The sequence below is a fragment of the Mustela nivalis genome, assembly GCF_964662115.1.
Source record: "Mustela nivalis genome assembly, chromosome: 4".
Taxonomy (NCBI): Eukaryota; Metazoa; Chordata; class Mammalia; order Carnivora; family Mustelidae; genus Mustela; species Mustela nivalis.
In genome coordinates, this window is record NC_139023.1 from 118,011,600 (window position 1) to 118,034,202 (window position 22,603).

At 36.0% G+C, this 22,603-nt stretch overlaps 1 protein-coding gene across 1 annotated transcript in view; it reads right to left on the bottom strand.

Moving 5' to 3' along the window:
• IBSP (integrin binding sialoprotein) overlaps nucleotides 1-11,775 on the bottom strand; it is a 13,696-nt gene extending 1,921 nt beyond the window's left edge. The window contains exons 1-5 of the mRNA XM_082726617.1: nucleotides 11,596-11,775; nucleotides 9,085-9,152; nucleotides 8,940-8,990; nucleotides 8,765-8,842; nucleotides 4,277-4,486 (exon numbers count right to left, since the gene is read on the bottom strand). Of these exons, the coding sequence (XP_082582743.1) occupies nucleotides 4,277-4,486; nucleotides 8,765-8,842; nucleotides 8,940-8,990; nucleotides 9,085-9,138 (393 nt within the window). The 5' untranslated portion in view covers nucleotides 9,139-9,152; nucleotides 11,596-11,775. The remainder of the gene's footprint in view (nucleotides 1-4,276; nucleotides 4,487-8,764; nucleotides 8,843-8,939; nucleotides 8,991-9,084; nucleotides 9,153-11,595) is intronic.
• Between the last annotated feature and the right edge of the window lie 10,828 nt (nucleotides 11,776-22,603).

The following is a 22,603-nucleotide window of genomic DNA, read 5'->3' on the forward strand; positions in this document are numbered from 1 at the left end:
CAATGAAGAAAGTAAACACTCCAAGAAATTTTTAGTGGTATATAAAGTTATTGAAGAAAGATGTTTTAAAAGAATTAACACTCCTCAAATCAAAGCTTATTATAATCTTATAGTATTACTATAATCTTATTTAACATTGTATTCTTGGCCTTTATGTTGTTAGGCAGTTGTTTGTTAATGGAGTTAGTTTGATGTGATTCATAGCTAATATTAAAAGTCAAGACTTTAAAACATGCATGGATGAAGAGGATGTGATGCATACACATATACATATACATACATGTATACATATATATAATGGATTACTATTCATCCATGAATAAGAATGTAGCCTTGCCATTTGCAATGATGTAGATGGAGCTAGAGAGTATTACGCTAATGAAATAAGTTAGAGAAAGACAGTACCACATGATTTCACTCATATGTGGAATTTAAGAAATAAAACAAACAAGCAAAGGGAAAAAAAGAGAGAGGGGCAAACCAAGAGACAAACTCTTAACTACAGAGAACAAACTGATGGTTACCAGCGGTGAGGGAGGTAGGAGGATGGGCTATATAAGCAATGGAGATTAAGGGGGGCACTTGTGATGAACACTTTTCACTGAAAGAAATGAATCACTGTATTGTATACCTGAAGCTCTTATTACCTTTATGTTAACTAATTGGAATTCAAATTAAAACTTAAGATAATTCACAGATTCCAAAACAAAATACTAGAAGAAGAAAATGAGTTTATATAAAGAATAAAAATTTAAAAATAAACACAACCCAGATTCACGCTGCCTTATTACTAAAACAAAGTGACTAAAGAAGAATATGTTTTTTTCATCAAATTTGTAAATTCCACTGTTCCAGTAAACTTTTGGGACTGCTAGAATCCACCCCAAAACAGTCTCTAAACTAATTGTGTCAAATAACCCACAAACACCATGCTCTTTATTTTTTCACATTTATGCTTTATTCCAACAGACTAAACCTTTCAGGGGAGAAAGAGGAAAGATTCTTAGACTAGAACATACAATTAGGGTTCTGTACTGTCATATTACACATGAAAAACCCATCAAATCGATGGTAGTTCATTAGTGGTGAGGTCATAATTAAAGATCCAAACTCTCAACTCATTGAACTTCTGTATTTTCTCCTACAAAGCCCTTTCTTTATTAGATACTTTATTTAAGGATATCCTGTTACAGTGAATTAAAAGGAAAACAGGTCAGTCTATTAATGGGCATTAAGCATCAAATGTCTTTTTGAATAGAAAATTAGCAATGATTTTTTTAAAAAGATTTTATTTATTTATCTGCAGAGAGAGAGAGAGAGAGAGAGAGAGCGAGAGCGAGTGAGCACAGGCAGGCAAAGTGGCAGCAGAGGCAGAGGGAGAAGCAGGCTCCCTGCCGAGCAAGGAGCCCTATTCGGGACTTGATCCCAGGACGCTGGGATCATGACCTGAGCCGAAGGCAGCCGCCTAACCAACTGAGCCACCCGGGCATCCCAGCAATAATTAAAAAAAAAAAAAAAAAAAAGGGGGCGCCTGGGTGGCTCAGGGGTTAAGCCTCTGCCTTCGGCCAAGGTCATGAGCTCAGGTTCCTGGGATCAAGCCCCGCATCCGGCTCTCTGCTCGGCGGGGAGCCTGCTTCCCCCCTCTCTCTGTCTGCCTCTCTGCCCACTTGTGATCACTCTCTCTGTCAAATAAACAAATAAAAAATCTTTAAAAAAAAAAAAAAGTATTATTAACCTATTAGAATGGCTAAAATGACTGAAAGAAACAAGTGGTGGTGAGAATGTGAAGCAACTGATACACTGATAGAGGGAGATCACAGTATACCTGCTTTGGTTGTTTCTACTAAGATTGAACATAAGCATACTTTTTGACTTAGAAGTTTAACCTCTAAGTAAATGGCCTCCAGAAATAAATGCATATGTTCACTAGAAGGAGTAGTAGAATGTTCACAATAGCCCAAACTTGGAAACTACCCAAATGCCCATCAACAGGAGAGTAATACATTTTGGTACATTCACTTCATGAGATACTGACAGTGAGAATGAATGATATACAGTCGTAGAACAATTCAGATCAGCCTTTGAAGTTGAGAGTAGAAGAGAAAACACACAAAATAATGTACAATGTGTGATTCCATTTACATAATAAACAAAAATAGGCAAAGCCAGTATCTTGTTAGGACTTAAAATAGCAGTTACACTTGACGGTTTTGGTTAATGAATGAAATGGAGCACAGTGTATGTGCTGCTTTTTATATGGGTTACACTTGGGTGTTCAGTTTCTGAAATTTCAGTGACCTCTATACACATGATAATTGTGTATATTATATTTACTTTTTTTTTTAAGATTTTATTTATTTTATCAGAGAGAGAGAGGGAGAGCAAGCGAGCACAGGCAGACAGAATGGCAGACAGAGGCAGAGGAGAAGCAGGCTCCCTGCTGAGCAAGGAGCCCGATGTGGGACTCGATCCCAGGACACTGGGATCATGACCTGAGCCGAAGGCAGCTGCTTAACCAACTGAGCCACCCAGGCGTCCCTTGTGTATATTATATTTAAATAAGTTTTTTAAAGTGAGGCTGAGGTTTAGGAGTGGAAAAAAATGTTAGATTGCCAAATAGAAACATTCCCTAGCATCCTCTCATATGAATATAATTCCTGGGGATTCTATGTATTTAACCTGAATTGACAATGAAATTTTAGGAGGAAATGGGGAAAAAGGAAGTTCTAGAATCTCTTCAGGATAGAAGCCTCCAGCTTATTTAACCACTTTCCTATGGTCACTTTCCATAAATGATGTTTGGAGTATTTATTCTCTGAAGTTTTCAAAACCAAACTCCCAGATATTTTTGGATACCATATATTGTATAAGAAACTGTGCTAGGTAATGTGAGGAGGTGTAAGGAGAGTACAGCACTGCTTCTCCCCAAACCAGAGATGAAACATGGTCTCTAGTCCTCTGGGTCATGAGAAGTTTCAGATTACTTTTGGGAAGATGATAAATGTTCAGAGATTATTGGCAACGTTCTGAGTTTGCATGATTTTATCACAGTTTTAAAGGAGTTCTAATCTTCCTCCATTCCCAACCACTGTCATAGCAAATGAAGAACCTTTGCCAAAAGGTATGCAATCTAATTGGGAAATCCAGTTGGCAAGGCAATTTTGTGATCACTGTACAGCAAACAGTTGTAGTAAATGGATTACCTCAGCTTCGTTGTTGTGTAAGATTACTAAATGGAACTCTGGGTAAAATTCTGTGGGATTTTGTAGGTGGCATTTTCCCTGTACTGGCTTGATATTCTTGTAAGATCTTCCTTATGCTATTAGGGTAAATTATAGTACTGGACATGATACTTTTTAAAACTATCATATCATATCAAACCATATAAAAATGATTTTTATGGTTAAAAAAATCAAACTAATTATTTGTCACATTTTAAGTTCCCACACTATTTTATTTTCAAGATAACAGATGTTTATATATGATCCATTTTTGACTGTCACTGCCCATTCATAAGCAGTACTTAAGAATACCCAAATTTAGAAGGTCCCCAAAGAAGTGGATAGCTATAATTTACTCTCCAGGAAAATATACCTAATTAGCATATTGAGCAAGTGTGTCAGTTATAAACATGTTAGCACAATTTCCACGATATACAGATGAATTTTAACTGTGAACTCTACTAATTTGTAGTACTATAGAGAACTGTGCAGTACTATGTGTAGAATCTGTAGTACTAAAAATGCTATATATATTTAGACATCTTGAGTATTCAGATTTCTATAAGAACACAAATTTTATTATTAGACAAAAAAACATGAAATTTCCATATAATTCCCACATAAGAACATTCCCACATAATTACCACATAAGAACAACCCTACTTTGTGGGTCAAGAAAGACCAATGAATTGCGGTATCATTGTAGAGGATATAAATTAGCTTTTCATATACTACCCACTTAGTAAATTGAGTTTAAATTTAATCCTTTTTAATACAAGTATTGCACTGAGTTTAGGTACTCGTCTTTTACCATCATGTTCTGTCCACCTAAGTATAAATAATACTTTCTTTTCTTTTTAACAGAATTTATAAAGTATAATTATAATTTATTGTAAGTTAATTATAATTACATTATAACGGAGATATTATAATGTAATTATAATTACACTTATAATGGAGACATTTTTGGTTTTGTGTACAGCTTACAGGTTACTTTAATGTCAAATTGCAGTAGTATTTTAAACAAGTCATTTAGTTGATTCTAATTCAATAACATTCCCCTTGTCCAAAATAGAAGACTGTGGGTAGCTGGTAAACTGGCAACGGCTGTTTGCTGAGTCCAGGCTACAGTAGACCAGTTTCCTATTTGTTTTTATGGTGCCTGGTTTGTTATGAAAAATCCTGCAGAAATTCCTTACCTCCTCTTCTTCCTCCTCTTCTGAGCTGTCACCATTTCCATCTTCTTCAGATGAGTCACTACTGCTCTAAAAAAAAAGTGTATATATATGTGAATTCATATATATATGGATATCTATGTACATATTTATGTACACATACTTTCAACACCAAGGAAAATTTCTTGCTGATTGAATTAAGATAAAATACATACAAATATTTACCCTAATGAGAATTACCATCTTGATTGATTTATTAGAACAGTTCTCATATGAATCTGAGAGATAAAAGGAGATTAGAGATATATAAAATAAGGTTAGAAAAAGGCATCTTTAGGTATCAAGATATGAAATGAGATACACAGGAAATATGTTGAAACATTTTGTAGAGCAATGAATCACAGAATTATCTAACTCTTTAAGAACAAGAGGATTATTTGGTTCAATTTATTTTATAGAGAAGGAATCAAGCCCAGAGCAGTTGTGACTTCTCCAGCCCGTTCAAAGCAAGTGAACTAGCACATAGATCATGTTATTCTATTTTCTTTATAAAACATAAAGGAAATGATGATTAGGCTTATTGTAAAATAAATGATTTATTTATTTATAAAAGAACGATTCTTTTAAATAATGAGCTCTTGATGAATTTAAATTAGAATTTGATTTGAAATTAGATTTACACATAATTTTTAGTATCTTTCAGTCTAATTAAAGCTGCTTCATAAAATAAGCCTCTCTCTCTCTATATATGAGATTTTATATATATATGAGGTAAAAATTATATAAAAACTAAATTAATTCACTTACTCATTTAGGAGAGTTATAGAGTATCATCCCTCTAAAGAGCTCAATATTGAATGAGAATATATTAAACCAAGGAGTCTGCATATAAAAATATAAGTTAACAAGCTTCGCTTTTTTTTAAAAGAAAATATAAGTCTAAACACCTGTTATCAGAGACTTTAAGATAGTAGAGGAGATTTTTCATCTTGATAAATTAAATTTTCTTTTTCTTTCTGCAACTACCTCTAATGGTACCAGGTAGATAAATGGGTACCTGACTTAAGATGCTGTTTTCTGCACTACAAATCTTGGCTTTGATTCTGGTGACCTAGTTAAGTTCTGTGAGTCTTAGAAAATATAGCTGCAGAAGAACCTCAGGGTTAGGGATCAGATATGAGGAAATACTCATGTTCCAGTCCTGCCCAGGGCTGTTCTGTAGGGCTCATTCTTCAGTGGCCATGCCATCCACCCAAGAAAAGGGAATGCTTGTCCCCTTGAGCCAAGAATAACCTTGGGTGGAATAGAGAATAATTAGACCTGCTCTTCCACTTCCATGACCTTAATTGTTGTACTTTCCCAGCCTAGAGGGTAAATAAAGCATGATATTACAGTAAACTATTTTTCCTTGTTAGTTAATAGAGAGGACAGTATATTTTTGCAACGTATTTTGTCTCAGTGGGAGTGTTTGAATCTTTTTACAAGCTTCCTGACCCCTAGCCTTCTTGCTGTCCCAACTACATGACTCTTCAATTAGTGTCTGCAGTGAGAACAATTTTAAAGCTTCATGAAATGCCTGGAAGCCTTAACATTTTCTTTTTTCCTTTCTTTTATTTATGCCAATTTGTAACTAAGACATATTTTTCTTCCGGAAGTCAAATACACTTACACACACATATATGTATGTATATGTATTTTACCATTACTCCTTTCAACTTCTGTCATTCCCATTTATTCAATCCCAAAAGATATGTTTCAGGCATTATTTTGAGAATGAGGATGGTAGCAAGAGAGAAAGATGGAAACGTGGACAATTTCCCTATGTCAGAGACTATGATAGATGAGATCAGTACAATGAAAGGAATTTAAAGTTTCTGCCCTCAAAGAATTCACATACAATTCAAACAACATATGCTTCCTGAAAGAAGGCATTTCCTTAATTAAAAATGCTTAGGTTGTTAAGCTTATTTATGCTTCCATTTCTATAGCCAAGCAGATAGATAAGCTATAGGTAGACTGTTTATAGCTTTATAATTGATATGACATATTTCATGGAAGTTGGTATTTTAGAAATGATTATATGTAGGGGTGCCTGGGTGGCTCTATCTGTTAAGTGGCCAATTCTTGATTTCCTCTTGGGTCATGATCTCAGGGTCATGGAATCAATTCCCATGTCGGGCTTCATGTTCAGCAGGAATCAGCTTGAGGATTCTCTTTCTCCCTCTCCCTCTGCCCCTTTCCCTACTTGTGCACATTCTCTCTAAAATAAATAAATAAACCTTAAAAAAATAAAAGAAAAAAGATATTATATGTAAACACAGATTTGTTTGAATAAAACAAAAATTTCAAAGCCAACACAGCATAATGCATTTTGGGGTGACAATCTGAGCACCAAATACTTGATAGATTTAGCAGAATAAATAATACAGAGCTATGGGAAATATATAAGTAGACATATAAGGGGAAAAAATTCTGGAAATCAAGCTTTGTAAAGTAGGAGAATAAATCATCAATACTAGGTCAGACCAGACTGTTGGATTGGGGCATATATTTTATTGAGTATTTTAATTAATTTATTTGACAGAAAGCAGGAGAGCACAAGCAGGGGGAGAGGGAAAATCAGGCTCCCTGCTGAGTAGGGGAGCCCGATTGTGGGGGGGCTCAATCCTAGGACCCTGGGATCATGACCTCAGTGGAAGGCAGACGCTTAATGACTGAGCCACCCAGGCATCCTGCCCACAGATATTTTTAAAATACAACTGTCTTACTAACAAATTATATATTACTTGAAATGAGTTTGTCTGCATATAATTTCTCTAAATATTGTATATTAAAAACCAGAGATTTTTGAACTTTGAATTTATCAGTAATAAAAAATATAACATCTCCTAATATCTTTTCACTATGGCTGTTTTAACTGGATCACATTTATATATCTATAAAAATTTACAGATGGGAATATCTCTATGTGATATTTTAGAAAAATTGTGGAGCTAGCCAGAAATTTAAATTTTTATCATTTCCCTTTAGTTTAAGAAAGAGAACGAGGCAAACATTCAAATGAGCACTGTTTATTTATGGGTCTGAAGTGTACCAAAGAATGGAAGACAATTCTGAAAACCCACAACTCTTGTATCATCTGTGTTCATATTTCTGTGGCCACACACATTCCCCATAATTATTATGGTGCTATAAATACTTTGAGATTATCATTTCCTATCATTGTATGAGTTAGAAATGGGTTAGCCCAACATATGGTAGGATGCTCTGCCAAGCCACTATGCTGAGGCATCGTTTTCAGCATCTTGACTGCTTTTAGCATCTCAGGAGTCCCAGGTCAAATGGTGCATAATTGGTGCCCTGAACCCAAACTGTATAGTAGTAAAAATAGCACAGTTCTGGTTTGTTGAGTATTTTAAATCAACACCACACCCTCAAGTTTTCAAAGGCTTTCTTCACTAGTAACCTAGTAAAAACACAAATTCTTATTTTTAGTGTTTGTTATTTTCTTTTTTTTGTTTACAAATTTTAAGGATGTTTTGTTTTTCTCACAGACACTCTCATAATTCACTTCATGAATTTCTCTCTCTCCTCTACAATTCCTGAGCCACACTTCTGTTATCGTGACCAACACAGGTCAGAGGTTCAGAGAATCCTCAGCAATCACCACTGATTATCAGCAATGTTTTTAAAAATGGTCTCTCCAAATGAAACAAGATGGGATTGGGAGGGAGACAAACCATAAGTGACTCTTAATCTCACAAAACAAACTGAGGGTTGCTGGGGGGAGGGGGTTTGAGAGAAGGGGGTAGGATTATGGACATTGGGGAGGGTATGTGCTTTGGTGAGTGCTGTGAAGTGTGTAAACCTGGTGATTCATAGACCTGTACCCCTGGGGATAAAAATATATGTTTATAAAAAATTAAAAATTAAAAAAAAATGGTCTCTGCTATTTATGAAGTTAGTCTTTAACTTACCAGTTAAAGGGCTCTAAATTATTGGATGTTAACAGCTGTATGACAGTATTGTCTCAACTATAACATGACAGTGACCTCATCACTGACTTAATTGTCAACAATAGATAAAGTGTTCATTTCATCAATGTGTTAACCAGAATACCTGGACTCTGTACCAAGATGTTTGCTTTTATTATATCATTCTAGATTGGGCCCAAATGATATGTATATCTCTGCTTTAAAAGAGAACTTAGGAATAAATTTTATTGTATTGTATTAAAAACAAACTTTTTATAATAAGTAAATCTTTCTGGCTGACCTTCAGTGAGAATTGAATTTAGTTGTTTTATAGTTAAATTTGATCCCCTTTAAATTGTAATGGGTGGGAAAGAAAATTATTTTTTATGCTTACCTGAGCTAGAAATCGTTTTAGAGGAGGATAAAAGTAGGCATGCTTGTAAAGAGAATATCGTGGCCGGTACTTAAAGACCTGCATAACCAAAATAAATGACATATTCATGTTTAATGTATAATAAATCTAGAGGAAGAATATAGTCAGACCAAGAATGTATGCTAAACATAATTACCCCATTTTCTTCAGAATCCTGTAATTTGGCTCTTCGATGCAAATTTTTCATCTGTTTGAAAGAACATTTAATTATTACATACTCTATCTTTTACATAAAAAGGCAAAAAAAGGAAATAACTATAGGTTTTTAATATAGAACTTACTGAGAAAGCACAGGCCATTCCCAAAATGCTGAGCAAAATTAATGCAGTCTTCATTTTGGTGGTTGCTTCTGGAATTAATGAAGCGGTAAAGTTAATAAATATTAAAACTAAGAGTGTAACTTTTTTACTCATACTAGAAGGTGAAATATTTGTTTTCATTTCTGTCCAGTTATAGTTTGACTAAGACCAATTTCCTGGCTTTTATTTTAAAATTGTTCCTTTTTTAAGTGGTAGAAAACTAACTTTACCTGTCTGTTTAAGTAATCTTTAGTTCTGTACTTGGTTTTACCCTATCAGCTGTGATTTGTCAGTGGCAGACCATTTCATTACTATACGGGGCTTTAATGCTTGATGTACTTCACATTGGGGCAAAGAGTCTTCTTAATATCATTGATATAGGAATATCAGCTAAGGAATTGAATCGTTAGTATAGTTCTGTGACCTGGGTTATTTTTTTTATATATATAATTGAAAACTAAGCAAAAATTGTAAACATTTAAATGATTGCTTTTACACCAGTGGTTATTATATATATTCTGTATATTGGTTCTATATGGGTTTTGAACCAAAGTTTTATTTGTAAGATGGAAAATAGGAGCCATTTTCCTATGAATACCTTAGAATACTTTGTATTTTTTTGTGTGTATGAAATGATCCATAATATGTGAAATTCTCTTCTCATAGCACGTAGCACCAGACAGCCATGTTGAAGGATAACTCTATGAGAAAAGTTCATCAGAGTTTCACCTTGGGATATCAGGGGCAGATTTCCTCAAATCAGGTTATTCTTCAGTGCCATTTACGCTTTCCATCACTAGTGGGGAGATTGTCACAGGGTGGGTCAAGGGCTTTTCAGGGTCAGAGCAGTAGTCATCATGGAGACTATGGAATTCTATGGAAGAATTCACTTCTATGGAAGAATTCTATAGAATCCAATTCTGTAGAAGAATTGAAGATGGACTCTCAGAATGGGAATAGTTCTCAAACAGTTCTGGGTTTTGCGGCCATGCAAAGATCTCACTTCCACATAGATTCCTCATAAATAAAAAGAGAGAGATAGTAAAATCCTATCTGACTTTAATTTCATTCTATTTGATAGAACCCTGTTTTAATAGAGGTTGAATAAACTTAGCTAAAAGCCTGCTAATACCCACCCATTTGCACTGACATATGTTTAACTGAGTGTTTAACTGAGAGTGACAGCTATGGCAACATTTTAGAAACAATATGTAACAATGATGGCAATTTCCCCATAAACACACTTGAAAAAGTAATACTTAAAATGTATGTATGAAAGCCATGTCATATACTGTATTCTGTGGTTCGATTTTGCATTTTGTCATTAGCCACATTTATTGCTTCCTTATTGAATATCTAACATTAAAACATTACACAGAGTAAAATTTAAGGCCTGGAGACAGTGTCTTGGGTCCCAAGTCACACTCTATTTGTGGCAGACTGGGTTTTTTTGATTTTGGTGTCTACAGACTTCCTCACAGTTCTGTCTACTTTAGTAAAAGTTCTTGATGGCCACACAACGATAAAAGAGGCTTTGCCCCTGAAGTGGACCCATTTGTCTAAGAAGTTTTTACTGATATTGGGGTGCTTAAAGTAATACTTTGAACTTTGTTACCCATGATCAGGCTTGCTAGCAAGCAGGCAGATTATTTCCTTGCAACTTTATTAAAAGAATCGAATGTTTATGATGTCTTAAAGAGCTAAAAACTTAAATACATGGAACTGTAGAAAGGGTTTTGATTACATAAATTTCTCATAGCACACCGTCAAAACAACTAGGTGAAAACATAGCAGGAATAATATAAAAAGAACCAAGTGATTCATGTAGGCAGCAATTGGCTGCCTCCATAAATCTCATTTTATTTACTTTGTGATTCATAAAAAACAAAGACGTCTATATTGACTACTACTAACCCAGACAACAATTAAAACATTCTTAAAGGATAGTTTTAAAAGTGTAATTACAAGTTTTCATTGGGAAAAGTATGATGAACTACCGTTATTTATTTCTTTAGTACTGTGTACTTTTCTATACTGATTTTAGAGATACGGGATATTTACACTTTGAAACAGAATGTATTGAAAAGACATTGTATATAACTGAAGTATAGATTAGGCATAATTTGTGGTGAAATATGCATTCATTACGGCAGAGTTACAACTGAAAATAGTATTTCAGTCAGGTTATCTTGAATACATCACAAGGAGAAAACAAATAGTTATTTGTGAGGTGGAGACATAGAAAGTAGGCCACAAAATTTTCTAGTTTATGTGCACAATATTAAGGACTTACTTACATGTGTAGGTTAATAAGCTTAACCTTTTGGAAAAAATCTAAACTCTGAGGTACTAGTTTAATGATAAACAATTCTATACAATTCTATACAATTCAGTAACATCAACATTAAAATAAAAAATTAAAAGCCAGGTCTAGAGATGTAAATTGTGGAGTGTTCAATTTTAAGAAAATGAAGCCATCATAGTAAATCTTACCCTTTTGCTGTTCTGGAGTGAGGAGACAGTCTCACAGGAGTGAGTGACACAGATTGAATATTTCCTCTGCTGTCTCACTCACTCATTTGCTTGCTGTGACTGGCTATAAACTCTTCTTTGCCTTCCAGCAGCCAATCGCCGTCATGGGCAAGGTGATGTCAGAATGTGGATTCTCACCAGAAAACCCCCAAACTTCAACACTTTTTCAAGACACAGTCTCAGTTGAATAAACATGAAATGTGGTTCTAGTGCCAAGAGGTTTGCATTGTGGAATTTAATTGAAGGTTCAGATGAAGATGAATAGTTTGAGTTCTGAATATATATAATAATATACTGGATTTGAATTAAAATAAGTAGCAAAAGATTTAACCATTTAAAACTTTTATAATTGTACAAACTTTTCACTGTTGAAAGGAAACTTACTGTAACCAGATACGATCCTACATTATTAATTTAGTAAAAAAAGAAATAATAGGGTGCCTCAGTGGCTCAGTTGGTTAAACAACTACCTTCGGCTGAGGTCATGATTCCAGGGTCCTGGGATCGAGCCTCGCATCAGGCTGCCTGCTCAGCAAGGAGCCTGCTTCTCCCTTTCCCTTTGCCACCTCTCCTGCTTCTGTTCCCTGCTCTCTCTCTGTCAAGTAAATAAATAAAATCTTAAAAAAAAAAAGAAATGACAAAGGAAAGGAGCTGATGAGCAATTAATATTTTAATATCAACTATTATATATTTTTCCTAAAATATGCTTCAGTGACTCAGAAATTTAAATTGATATAATTGAAGTCAACACCATCAATTTTGTTCAGTTTACCAAACTTGAATTATTGAGCTTTCCATTGAACCAGGACAGTGGAGAGCCTGTGTCCTAGGACATGAAGAATCAGATATAAGAAGGATCTTGTCCCTGTCTAAAATTTTCAGTTGTGTAGAGAGACAGACTTACAGCCATAGGGCACAGCAATGCAAATATCTACAAGGTTTAGAAATTAGAATTAGAATTTTATAGATTATTAATAAGGGAGAGGTTATCAAGAAAGAAGAGTAAAGTGTTCTTGGGAATAGATTTAAAGGACACAGAAATGAATGAACAACATCATGACACCAACACTATCCAGTTATGCACTGAGTGCTCTTTTGCTAGTTTTTTACTTGTTCTATTTCAGTCCCCCTACACACACACACACACACACACACACACACACACACACAGTAATTCAGTGAGACTATTCCTATTCTACAGGTGAGGTAAGTGGGACACAGAGGTGGTAAGTAAGTTGTGGGTTGCATGGGATAGTAAATGGGAGAATATAGAGATTAAACACAAGTCTAATTCTAGAGTCTACTTTTAATCACTACATATTCTTGCTGGCATATTCAGAAAGCTTCAATGATTCAATAAACTGGAATATAGTGAGTTGAATTAATGAAGATGAGGATGGTTGGATAGATAAGCCTTGGTGATAGAGGGTACTATAGGTTACATTAATGAATATAGACTTCACCTTGGAAATGAGAGATTATTAAAGGTGTAAAGCAAAAAAAGAATATATTTAGACTTGGAACTTGGAACAGTCTTTTATTGACAAGGTAGATCTTGGTTGAAAAAGACAAGATAACTGTGAAGGAGGGGGGCTTTAAGCAGTTATTTTAGTGATTCAGGAAAGCAATGAGAAAGGTCCGAATAGCAGCTGTGGGGGTGGAAAGGATGGAACAATTGAGAGAGATATTAAATAGATAAAATTAACGAACTTAGTGAAAGTAAGAGAAGTGAAGAAACCTAGAATGACTTGTGGATTTATGGCATGGGTAATAAGTGGTGAGTGGTGAGACCTTATTTCATATAACACATAGCAGAGTAATTGGTGTACTATAATCACTCAGCAAGATGTTAGCAATAAATGACATAATGAAAGGAGTAGACAACAGAAAATGAAAAGGCTAGGGTTTTGTTCTTGATTTTATCACTGTATGAAGTATTTAACAATGCTGGGGCTTCAGTTTCATCGATATTTTGAAAATAAGGAGGGTTTATGGGGTGCCTGGGGACTCAGGTGAGTGTCTGCCTTTAGCTCAGGTCATGATCCCAGAGTCCTGGGATCAAGTCTTGGGTTGGGCTTCTGCTCAGCAAGGAGTCTGCTTCTCCCTCTGCTCCTCCCCTGCTCATACTCACTTGTGTGCATGCTCTCTCTCTCTCAAATAAATAAATAAAATATTTTAAAAAATAAAAATAAGGGAGGTTCTAGATCAAAAAAGAGCCAGCCATTGTGTGCCTCTATCACCTGTGGAGCATTCTTTTTTTTTTAATTTTAATTTTTTATAAACATATATTTTTATCCCCAGGGGTACAGGTCTGTGAATCGCCAGGTTTACACACTTCACAGCACTCACCATAGCACATACCCTCCCCAATGTCCATAACCCCAGCCCCCCTACTTGTGAAGCATTCTTGCCAAATAATTGGATTTGAATCTGATGAAGCCTATATATATCAGGTTAGAGAAAATTTTCATCCCTGTGACTTATTCATTCTGTAACTGGAAGCCTGTATTTCCCATTGCCCTTCATCCATTTTATTAATCCTTCCACTCTCCTCCTCTCTGGAAGCTAGTTCTATTTATGAGTCTTTCTGCTTTTTGTTAGCTGTTTTGTTATTTAGTTTTCACATATACGTGAGATCATATGACATACGTCTTTCTCTGTTGGACATATTTCACTTAGTGTAATATACTCTAGGTCCATCCATGTTGTCACAATGGCAAGATCTCATTCTGTTTTATGGCTGAGTAATATTCCATTGTGTTTATATACCACATCTTCTTTATCCATTCATTCATCAGTGGACACAAGTAAATAATGCTGCAATGAGCATAAGTGTGCATATGTCTTTTTAGATTAGTGTTTCTGTTTTCTGTGGGTAAAGAGCTAATAGTGGAATTACTGGATCAGTAATTTCAGGAACCTCCATACTATTTTCCAACTTACATTCCTACCAACAAATTCCTACCACCCTACTGGTGGCATTCTCTTTACATCCTTGCCCACATCCTTGTCTTTCTGATATTAGCCATTCTGACAGGTGTAAGTGAGATCTCACTGTGGTTTTGATTTGTATTTCCCAGATAATTAGTGATGTTGAGATCTTATATGTCTGTTGATTATTTGTGTGTCTTTGGAAAAAGGTCTATTCAGTTCCTCTCCCCATTTTGGGGGTGTGGATAAAGACAAAACAAGAGTGGCTATAAACTGGTAATTATTGAATTGGTAATAGGTTACCCTAGGGTTTCATTGTACTGTTCTTTTCACTTTATGTATGTTGGAAATGGTCTATAAACAGTTATTTTTTAAATGGAAATAATTGAACTAAATCTTCAGCACTTTTTCAGTTTCTAATATTTTGTAATCTCTTAGTTTCAATCAGTTATATGAGGCTGATATATCCTTTCCAATAACCCTCTAGCCCAGTCAAACTCTACCTCTCACTTGATTAGATATATTCATGCATGCTCATCAGAGCGTTTTTTCTAAGGAGTAGTGTTAGAGAAGAAAAATCATAGATCCTTACTAACTCTGCTTTTTCTATAATCAGGGCTGACTCAACAGTGCTTTTTGTTCAGCCTCATCATCATGATAATCTTTATTTAAGCAGGTTGTTATGAATTGATTCTCTTAGATGACATATGGACACATACTCATCTCATTGGCATGCCACAACCAAGTTGCACTGTGTGGTGAGTCATTTCTGAGGAAACCCCATATTCATTATGATGTATCCTTCTTTCTTACCTACCCCATGTAGTCAGTTGTCAAATTCTATTAACACAACCTCCACAGTTCTTTGGAATCCCAAACCTCTCTCTTTTTTCTTGTCCCTGTTTGTTCAAATTCTCATTACTTCTTGCCAGGTTATAGTAGTAATATTCTGATTGTGGGCATGCTGCCTATTTCCCCTTCCAAAATATTCTGTGACCACAAGATTTATAATCAAAGATTAAGGTGGAGTCCTGGTGCTTTCTCTTGCTAGCGTTTGACTTGGATAAACTCTCTCAACATAAAAAGTCTGACCCAAGCTTTCTTTTCCAATATCATTTATACTTCTTGCCAGCTAGAATTGCAAAATGCTCTATATGATACTTAGGAATAGCCAAGTCAAAAAAGTAGATACTTTTAAAACATGTTTTCATGTGAGTCTCTTTGTAGCTCTTAATTGAAATCTTAATAACCTAGAATTTTCTAGAATAAATGATAAAATTTTTCCCCTCCATTAGAAAAATGCTATAAACTTGGCTATGCCAACATTCTGTTTATTACTGAATTCTTCTATTATTACTTCCATATCCATGCCTTCTCTCTGAAACCAAAAGTTAATAGTATCTAGTTTGGGTACCAACACTCATCTCTACAATATTCTCCTGAACTGTCTCATCAGCCTGATTGCTCTTTGATATTCCATTCCTGGAAACATTTACCAGTCTAAGATTTCATACCCCTTTAATGCTTTGATTTCCAGAATGCATTCTGTCTTCCATCCAGGCTTATCTGTTCAACCTTAGTTGAACCTAGTTGAAAAACCTAGTTTTTCCGTTAATGAGTCTCTGGATCTAGGACTTTGTATAATCAGTGAATTGCTGTCATTTACTGAGCATTTACATACAACAGGTTTTTTTTCCTCAGAATTTATAGATCTGTCAAGCTCTCCCTCCCCACTTACTTCCCAGGCCTCCTCTGTTTTTGTGGAAGTCCAGTAATGCTTTTCCTAACCCCACCCAATATTCCAATAAAACTCTCATGTAATCCATAGCCAGAAATAACAAATATCAAACTCTTATCCAATATAAATTCCTATTTAAGAAGTGTCATGTTCTCGGACCACCTCGGTGGCTCAATGGGTTAAAGCCTCTGCCTTCAGCTCGGGTCATGATCCCAGGATCCTGGGATCGAGCCCCACATTGGATTCTCTGCTCCATGGGGAGCCTGCTTCCTCCTTTCTCTCTCTGTCTGCCTGTCTCTCTGCCTACTTGTGATCTCCCTCTGTCAAATAAATAAAATCTTTTAAAAAAATAAGAAGTGTCAAGTTCTCTTGCTGTAATATTGTGACCTCATGTGGTAGTGGTGGTGGTAGATGTGTGTCCCTGTCATCTGTTTTTTATTGTGAGCTTCTTGAGGGCAAGGAGTGTATCTATTTAGATTACTGTATATAGAATCAGGGAAACCACATCTGTGGTTATTTACGTAAGACTGGACATTCTCATAGAAACTGACATCAGGTGAACATTAGTGAGATCCATCAATTGATTCCTTGCCCTTTCTAAAAGATAAGGCAGAGGTTAACACACAATGCTGTTAGTAGATGGTAGTTTTAAGGACAGACTAACAGACTGTTCTCTTGAGGTGGTCCTGTCTCCAAGGGAAAGTTCCTGAATTTGTTTCTCTCTCTCTCTTCTTTATTCAAGATTTGGGAGGAATGAATAATAGTTAAGCCTTGTTGGATCTTTCCATAGCTTTCTAAGGTGTCTTTCTCTCTTAATCATATACTCACTTTCTCCATTGACTCCATTTCATTGGTACTTAATTTTCAAATCTGTTTTATAAAACAGAAACAAAAACCCTCCCATCCATCTACTCATAAACTTCTTTTTCCTCTTCACAAGTTTCTTGAGAGCTGTCAACTTTACCTTCTGCTCATTTCTCAACCTACTGCAATATGGGTTTTTGCCCGCAAAGCTTTGTGGAAACTTATCTCATACAGATTACCAATAACTTCATTCTGGTTAATCAGTGAGTGCTTGCTAGTTAGCTGGAATGAACACTTTCAGTCACTTCTCTGCTAGCAGGGTTGCAGTTGATGCCACTGACTTTTTTCTCTTCTTTCAAAAGCTCTACCTACCTACCACTTGCATGGTACTGTATTGTCTGGTTTTCTTCTCAATTGCTTTTATTTTTTTTTAAGTTTATTTATTTATTTGACAGAGACACAGCAAGAGAGGGAACACAAACAGGGGGAGTGAGGGAGAGGGAGAAGGAGGCTACCCATGGAGCCTGATGTTGGGCTTCATTCCAGGACGCTGGGCTCATACCCTGAGCGGAAGGTAGATGCTTAACAACTGAGCCACCCAGGCACCCCTCTTCTCAATTGCTTTTATGTACTGCTCTTCCTCTAGCATATTTTAAACGTTTTTGTTTTCAAGGTTCTGTCCTTGTCCATCTCCTTTTTTCATTCTCCAGGGTCTCTCTGGATCTCTTCCATTTCCATGGCTTCATTTACTCATTTGGATTTTAATATGGGTTTTCCTCCTGCACTTCAGGGTAGAATATTATACTTACAATGGAAATCTCTACGTGGAAGTTCCAAAATTACCTCAAATCCTCAACTGCTTTTCATTCTGTTTCTGTTTGCTTAAGCTAGAAATCTGGATATTATCCTTATCACTTATCTGTACTTTTCCTCTTTCATCCCACTGTAGTCCTATCGATTCCTATCAGTCCCACAGCCCTCAAGTCTTACTTTCATCCAACACCCCACCACTACCACTGTTATCTTATTTGAGGCCAGTATTGTTTCACCTGGGCTAATATAAGAACATCTTTACTTTCTCTCCAATCTGTTTTCTATACCATGACCAAAATAAATTTTCTAAAACACCAATAATATATTTTCAGTCTTTGCTTAAAATCTTCTATGGCTCTAATACCTTCATGATAAAAGTTAAACTCTCAATGTTATATAGAAAGCCCTTCAGGGGTGCCTGGGTGGCTCAGTTGGTTAAGCTACTGTCTTTGGCTCAGGTCAAGATTCCGGAGTCCCAGGATCGAATCCTGCATCAGGCTCCCAGCTCTGCGGGGAATCTGCTTCTCCCTCTGACCTTCTTCCCTCTCATGCTCTCTCTCCTCTCTCAAATAAATAAATAAAATCTTAAAAAAAAAAAAAAAAGCTCTTCAGTTTCTTGCTTTTGCATAAGACTTCAGCCCCACCCCTTACACTTTCTTGCTTCACACTAAGCTTAAGTTACGCTAATGTATTGCATTTCCTTCCCTGTGCCCCATGTCTTTTTCTGGGAGCCTTTATACATGCTATCTTTGTCTGTCTAACTTTGACTTGTTATTCAGAACTCAGTCTGAAGTTACAGCCTTCAGGAATCCTCTCCTGATTCTTATTTCTGCCTTGGCTGACTTGGATACCTCTTCTATGTTTCTAAGCACTCCTCCTCTATCGTGGCTGGTTGCTTATCTCTTTTGCTGTTTGGCTGGATTGAGACTTGCTGAGGACAGGGAAAGGATCTTATTTACCACTGTATCTCCAACCACTCATCACAGTGCCTGGAGTAGGGCATTTATTCAATAAATGTACTAAAGAATGGCTGATTGACTAAGAACGAATACCTAAAAGACTAACACAATATTTCACAGTATTTTTTCATTATTGCCCACTTAGGAGAAAAATTTAATTTAAATTAATGTCTCCCTAAGGAGTAAAATCAAATACTAAGGAATAAGATTTTGTTGGAAAGAGTTGGGCTTTGAAAGGTCACATACCACTGTAATATCTAAGAATGGGGAAGGGAATCTATAATGAATTCTAGAAGGCAGTTATCATGTCTATATCTGTACCAGCCTAGGTTAAGAAAAGAAGAACAATCAGAAACTCTTTTCTTCATATAGACAGATTAGGGGCTACTTTTTAAAAAAAATTTATTAATTTGACAGACAGAAATCACAAGTAGGCAGAGAGGCAGGCAGAGAGAGAGGAGGAAGCAGGCTCCCTGCTGAGCAGAGAGCCTGATGAGGGGCTGGATCCCAGGACCCTGGGATCATGACCTGAGCTGAAGGCAGAGGCTTTAACCCACTGAGCCACCCAGGTGCCCCAGATTAGGGGATACTTTTAATCTTGCTCTTTATTTAATTATTTTCATCACCCTTCTTTTTTTTTTTTTGCTAGCAAATTTCTACTTACCAGAGTATAGTAATAGAACCTTCTGTTTCATGCTATTACCGAATTATTCACTTACTTTGTAAATAATCTGATTGTTTCCTGAATGTTCACTTTGCGGTGTTAAATATCTAATACCAATATTGTGTGTGTGTGTGTGTGTGTGTGTGTGTGTGTTTATCAAATCAGCACATTCTTTAGTGAAAAACTGAAAAATGTTTTCTCAGAAATAATTTCTGAGATTTCACAATTCACAAACATAGTCTTTTAGTTACTAGCTGGGGTTATATTTTTGGTATTTCATAGGTTTTTCATTGCCTTGGGCCTTCTGCAATGATCCGCAATAATAACAGTTTGTGATTCCACAGAAAACAAGTCACTGCCAGCCTTTAGTTGTGGTCTTGCTGTAATTTTGTATGATATGGCTCATTGCATTGCATCAACCATAAAGTTTACAGCACTTATTGGAAATCCGAGGCCAGCTGGCCATTTGATGGACTTTTATTGGGATTTACTTTGATATTTTTTGCTTGAATGTGTCTAGTGTAGATTCTTCAAGATACCTCTGGCTTAGCACATTCCAAGCAAATGTCTCCCCTTTGGAAGAATAATTTATTTATGTCTCATTTTCTTGAAACTAGTTTGTCCCCCTACGTGGGTTCCCATTTAGATTTTCTGTCATAAAAATTTCTGATTTTAGAGTTTTTTTCTTTTTCTTTTGATATTTTCTAGTTAATTAATTGATTTTTTCTATATCCTCAAATAACTTCTCTATTGCTATCATGGTACTGTAAGTATAGAAAGAACTTATTAAATATAGGATGACTGACTGAATGATTTATTTTCTTGTATATGACTCTTATTACTGAGGGTGAAGTCTTCCTACTATTCCAGAATTTGAGCTGCAGATGTGAGTTTCTTCCTCCTCCTAATCCTACCTACTTTTACCCTAAAGAATAAGATGTCAGTTATTTAGATTCAAAATTATAAATGCCTAGGAAATGTATATCTTAGAGGGATTTTTTTTTTTTTTTTTGAGAGGGAGAGAGAGAATGGGAGGACAGAGGGTAAGGGAGAGAGAGAATCTTAAGCAGGTTCCACACCCAGAACAGAGCCCTAGGCAGGGCTTGTTCTTACAACGCTGAAATCATGACCTGAGCCAAAATCAAGAGTGAGACACTTAACCAACTAAGCCACCCTGGCATCCCTCTTGGAGGTATTTTTAAACTCAAGATGGTTTATATATATGTTTTCATATTCTCCCTGTAGAGCCATGTCTCCTCAATTTTTAAAATATAAAAAAATTTAAAACACCATAATAAAATTAGATGGAATAAAGTGATGGTGAGTTAAATGATAGACCAACTCAGAAATAAAATAAATCAGATTAAGCAAAAAATATAACAACTCTGGAAAACATGATCTTTTGTTACTATCATCACTATTATTATCAAAAATGTTGAAATGCCTATTTTTACCTATCTTCCATCTTGGAAGAATAACATCTATATGTAAAAAAAGTCTGATATTCTTTTTCATTTTTAGGTTAGAAATATCTAAAGACCTAGAACTTGTCATTCCTTGATAGAAATATAAAATTAAGTGACAGCCCAAATAGGCCAGATTTAGTATTTCCATCAAAAAAGGAAAATAGTGGGGTGCCTGTGTGGCTCGGTCATTAAGCATCTGCCTTTGACTTGGGTTGTGATCCCAGAATCCTGGGATCGAGCCCCGCATTGGGCTCCCTCCTTGGTAGAAGGCCTGCTTTTCCCTCCTCCAAGCCCTCTGCTTGTGTTCCCTCTCTCACTGTGTGTCTCTGTCAAATAAATGAATAAACCTTCAAAAAAAAAAAAAGAAAGAAAGAAAAGGAAAAGAGTAAATACAATTATGGGATGGTGGACTGGAGAGCCCATTAAAAGTCAAATTTTGTAAACTAATTCTACAGTGTTAGAAAATTTGTTAAAACACATGGAATTCCTTATTTTTCTTTAAATCTGATGAGCTGGCATCAGGAGATGATGTCTTCCCTTGGTGTTGTAGCTTTACATCTAGGGTAAGGGGTCAAAGGATTTACCTACAATTTCAGGCTGATTCAAACCAGAGCCTGGTCCTCCTTGTAATTATGTTTTCCTGTAATAGCTCAAAAGCACCTGCTCCACATTCAAGTTCATACTTAATTAAGGTAAACGGGCAGAGTGTCTGCTTCTGTTGGTGTTACCGTGCCAAAGAGTAAAAAGCCACCACCCATGGAGACCAGATTTGGTCTTTGTGGTGGAAGGCGTGTTGGCCACCATGAGAGACAGAAGTTCCTAAAACATCCCAATCCATAGGGAACTTCTGTCTCTCATGGTGGCCAACACGCCTTCCACCACAAAGACCATGTCTGGTCTCCAGGGGTGGTGGCTTTTCACTCTTTGGCACCGTAGCACCAACAGAAGCAGACACTCTACCGGTTTACCTTAATTAAGTATGAACTTGAATGTGGAGCAGGCGTTTTTGAGCTATATTACAGGAAAACATAATTACAGCATGGATGAAACTAGAGAGTATTAGGCTAAGTGAAATAAGTCAGAGAAAGACAAACACCATATGGTTTCATTTATATGTGGAATTTAAGAAACAAAACAAATGAACATGGGGGGAAAAAAGAGAGGAAAACCAAGAAACAGACTCTTAACTATAGAGAACAAACTGATGGCTACCCGAGGGGAGGTCAGTGGGGAATGGGTTAAATAGGTGATAGGGATTAAGGAAGGGACTTGTGATGAGTGCCAGATGTTACATGGAAGTATTGAGTCACTAAATGGTACACCTTAAACTAATATTACAGTGTATGTTAACTAACTGTAATTTAAATAAACACTTAAAAAATGGTAATAGTTTCTATTTAGTACTAGAGGGGAACTTCACAAAAGAGTAGTTTATTTTGGAACAATCAAATCTAAAGGACTTAAAGAAGGCAGTGGAGTATATCAAATGAAGTACTGGATTGCAAGGGCATGACTGTCCATCTCAGGGTCCCTGTGGGGACATTTTGTAAGAAAGGGACAGAAAATTCAAAGCTTAAAGAGGTTCTTCCATGAT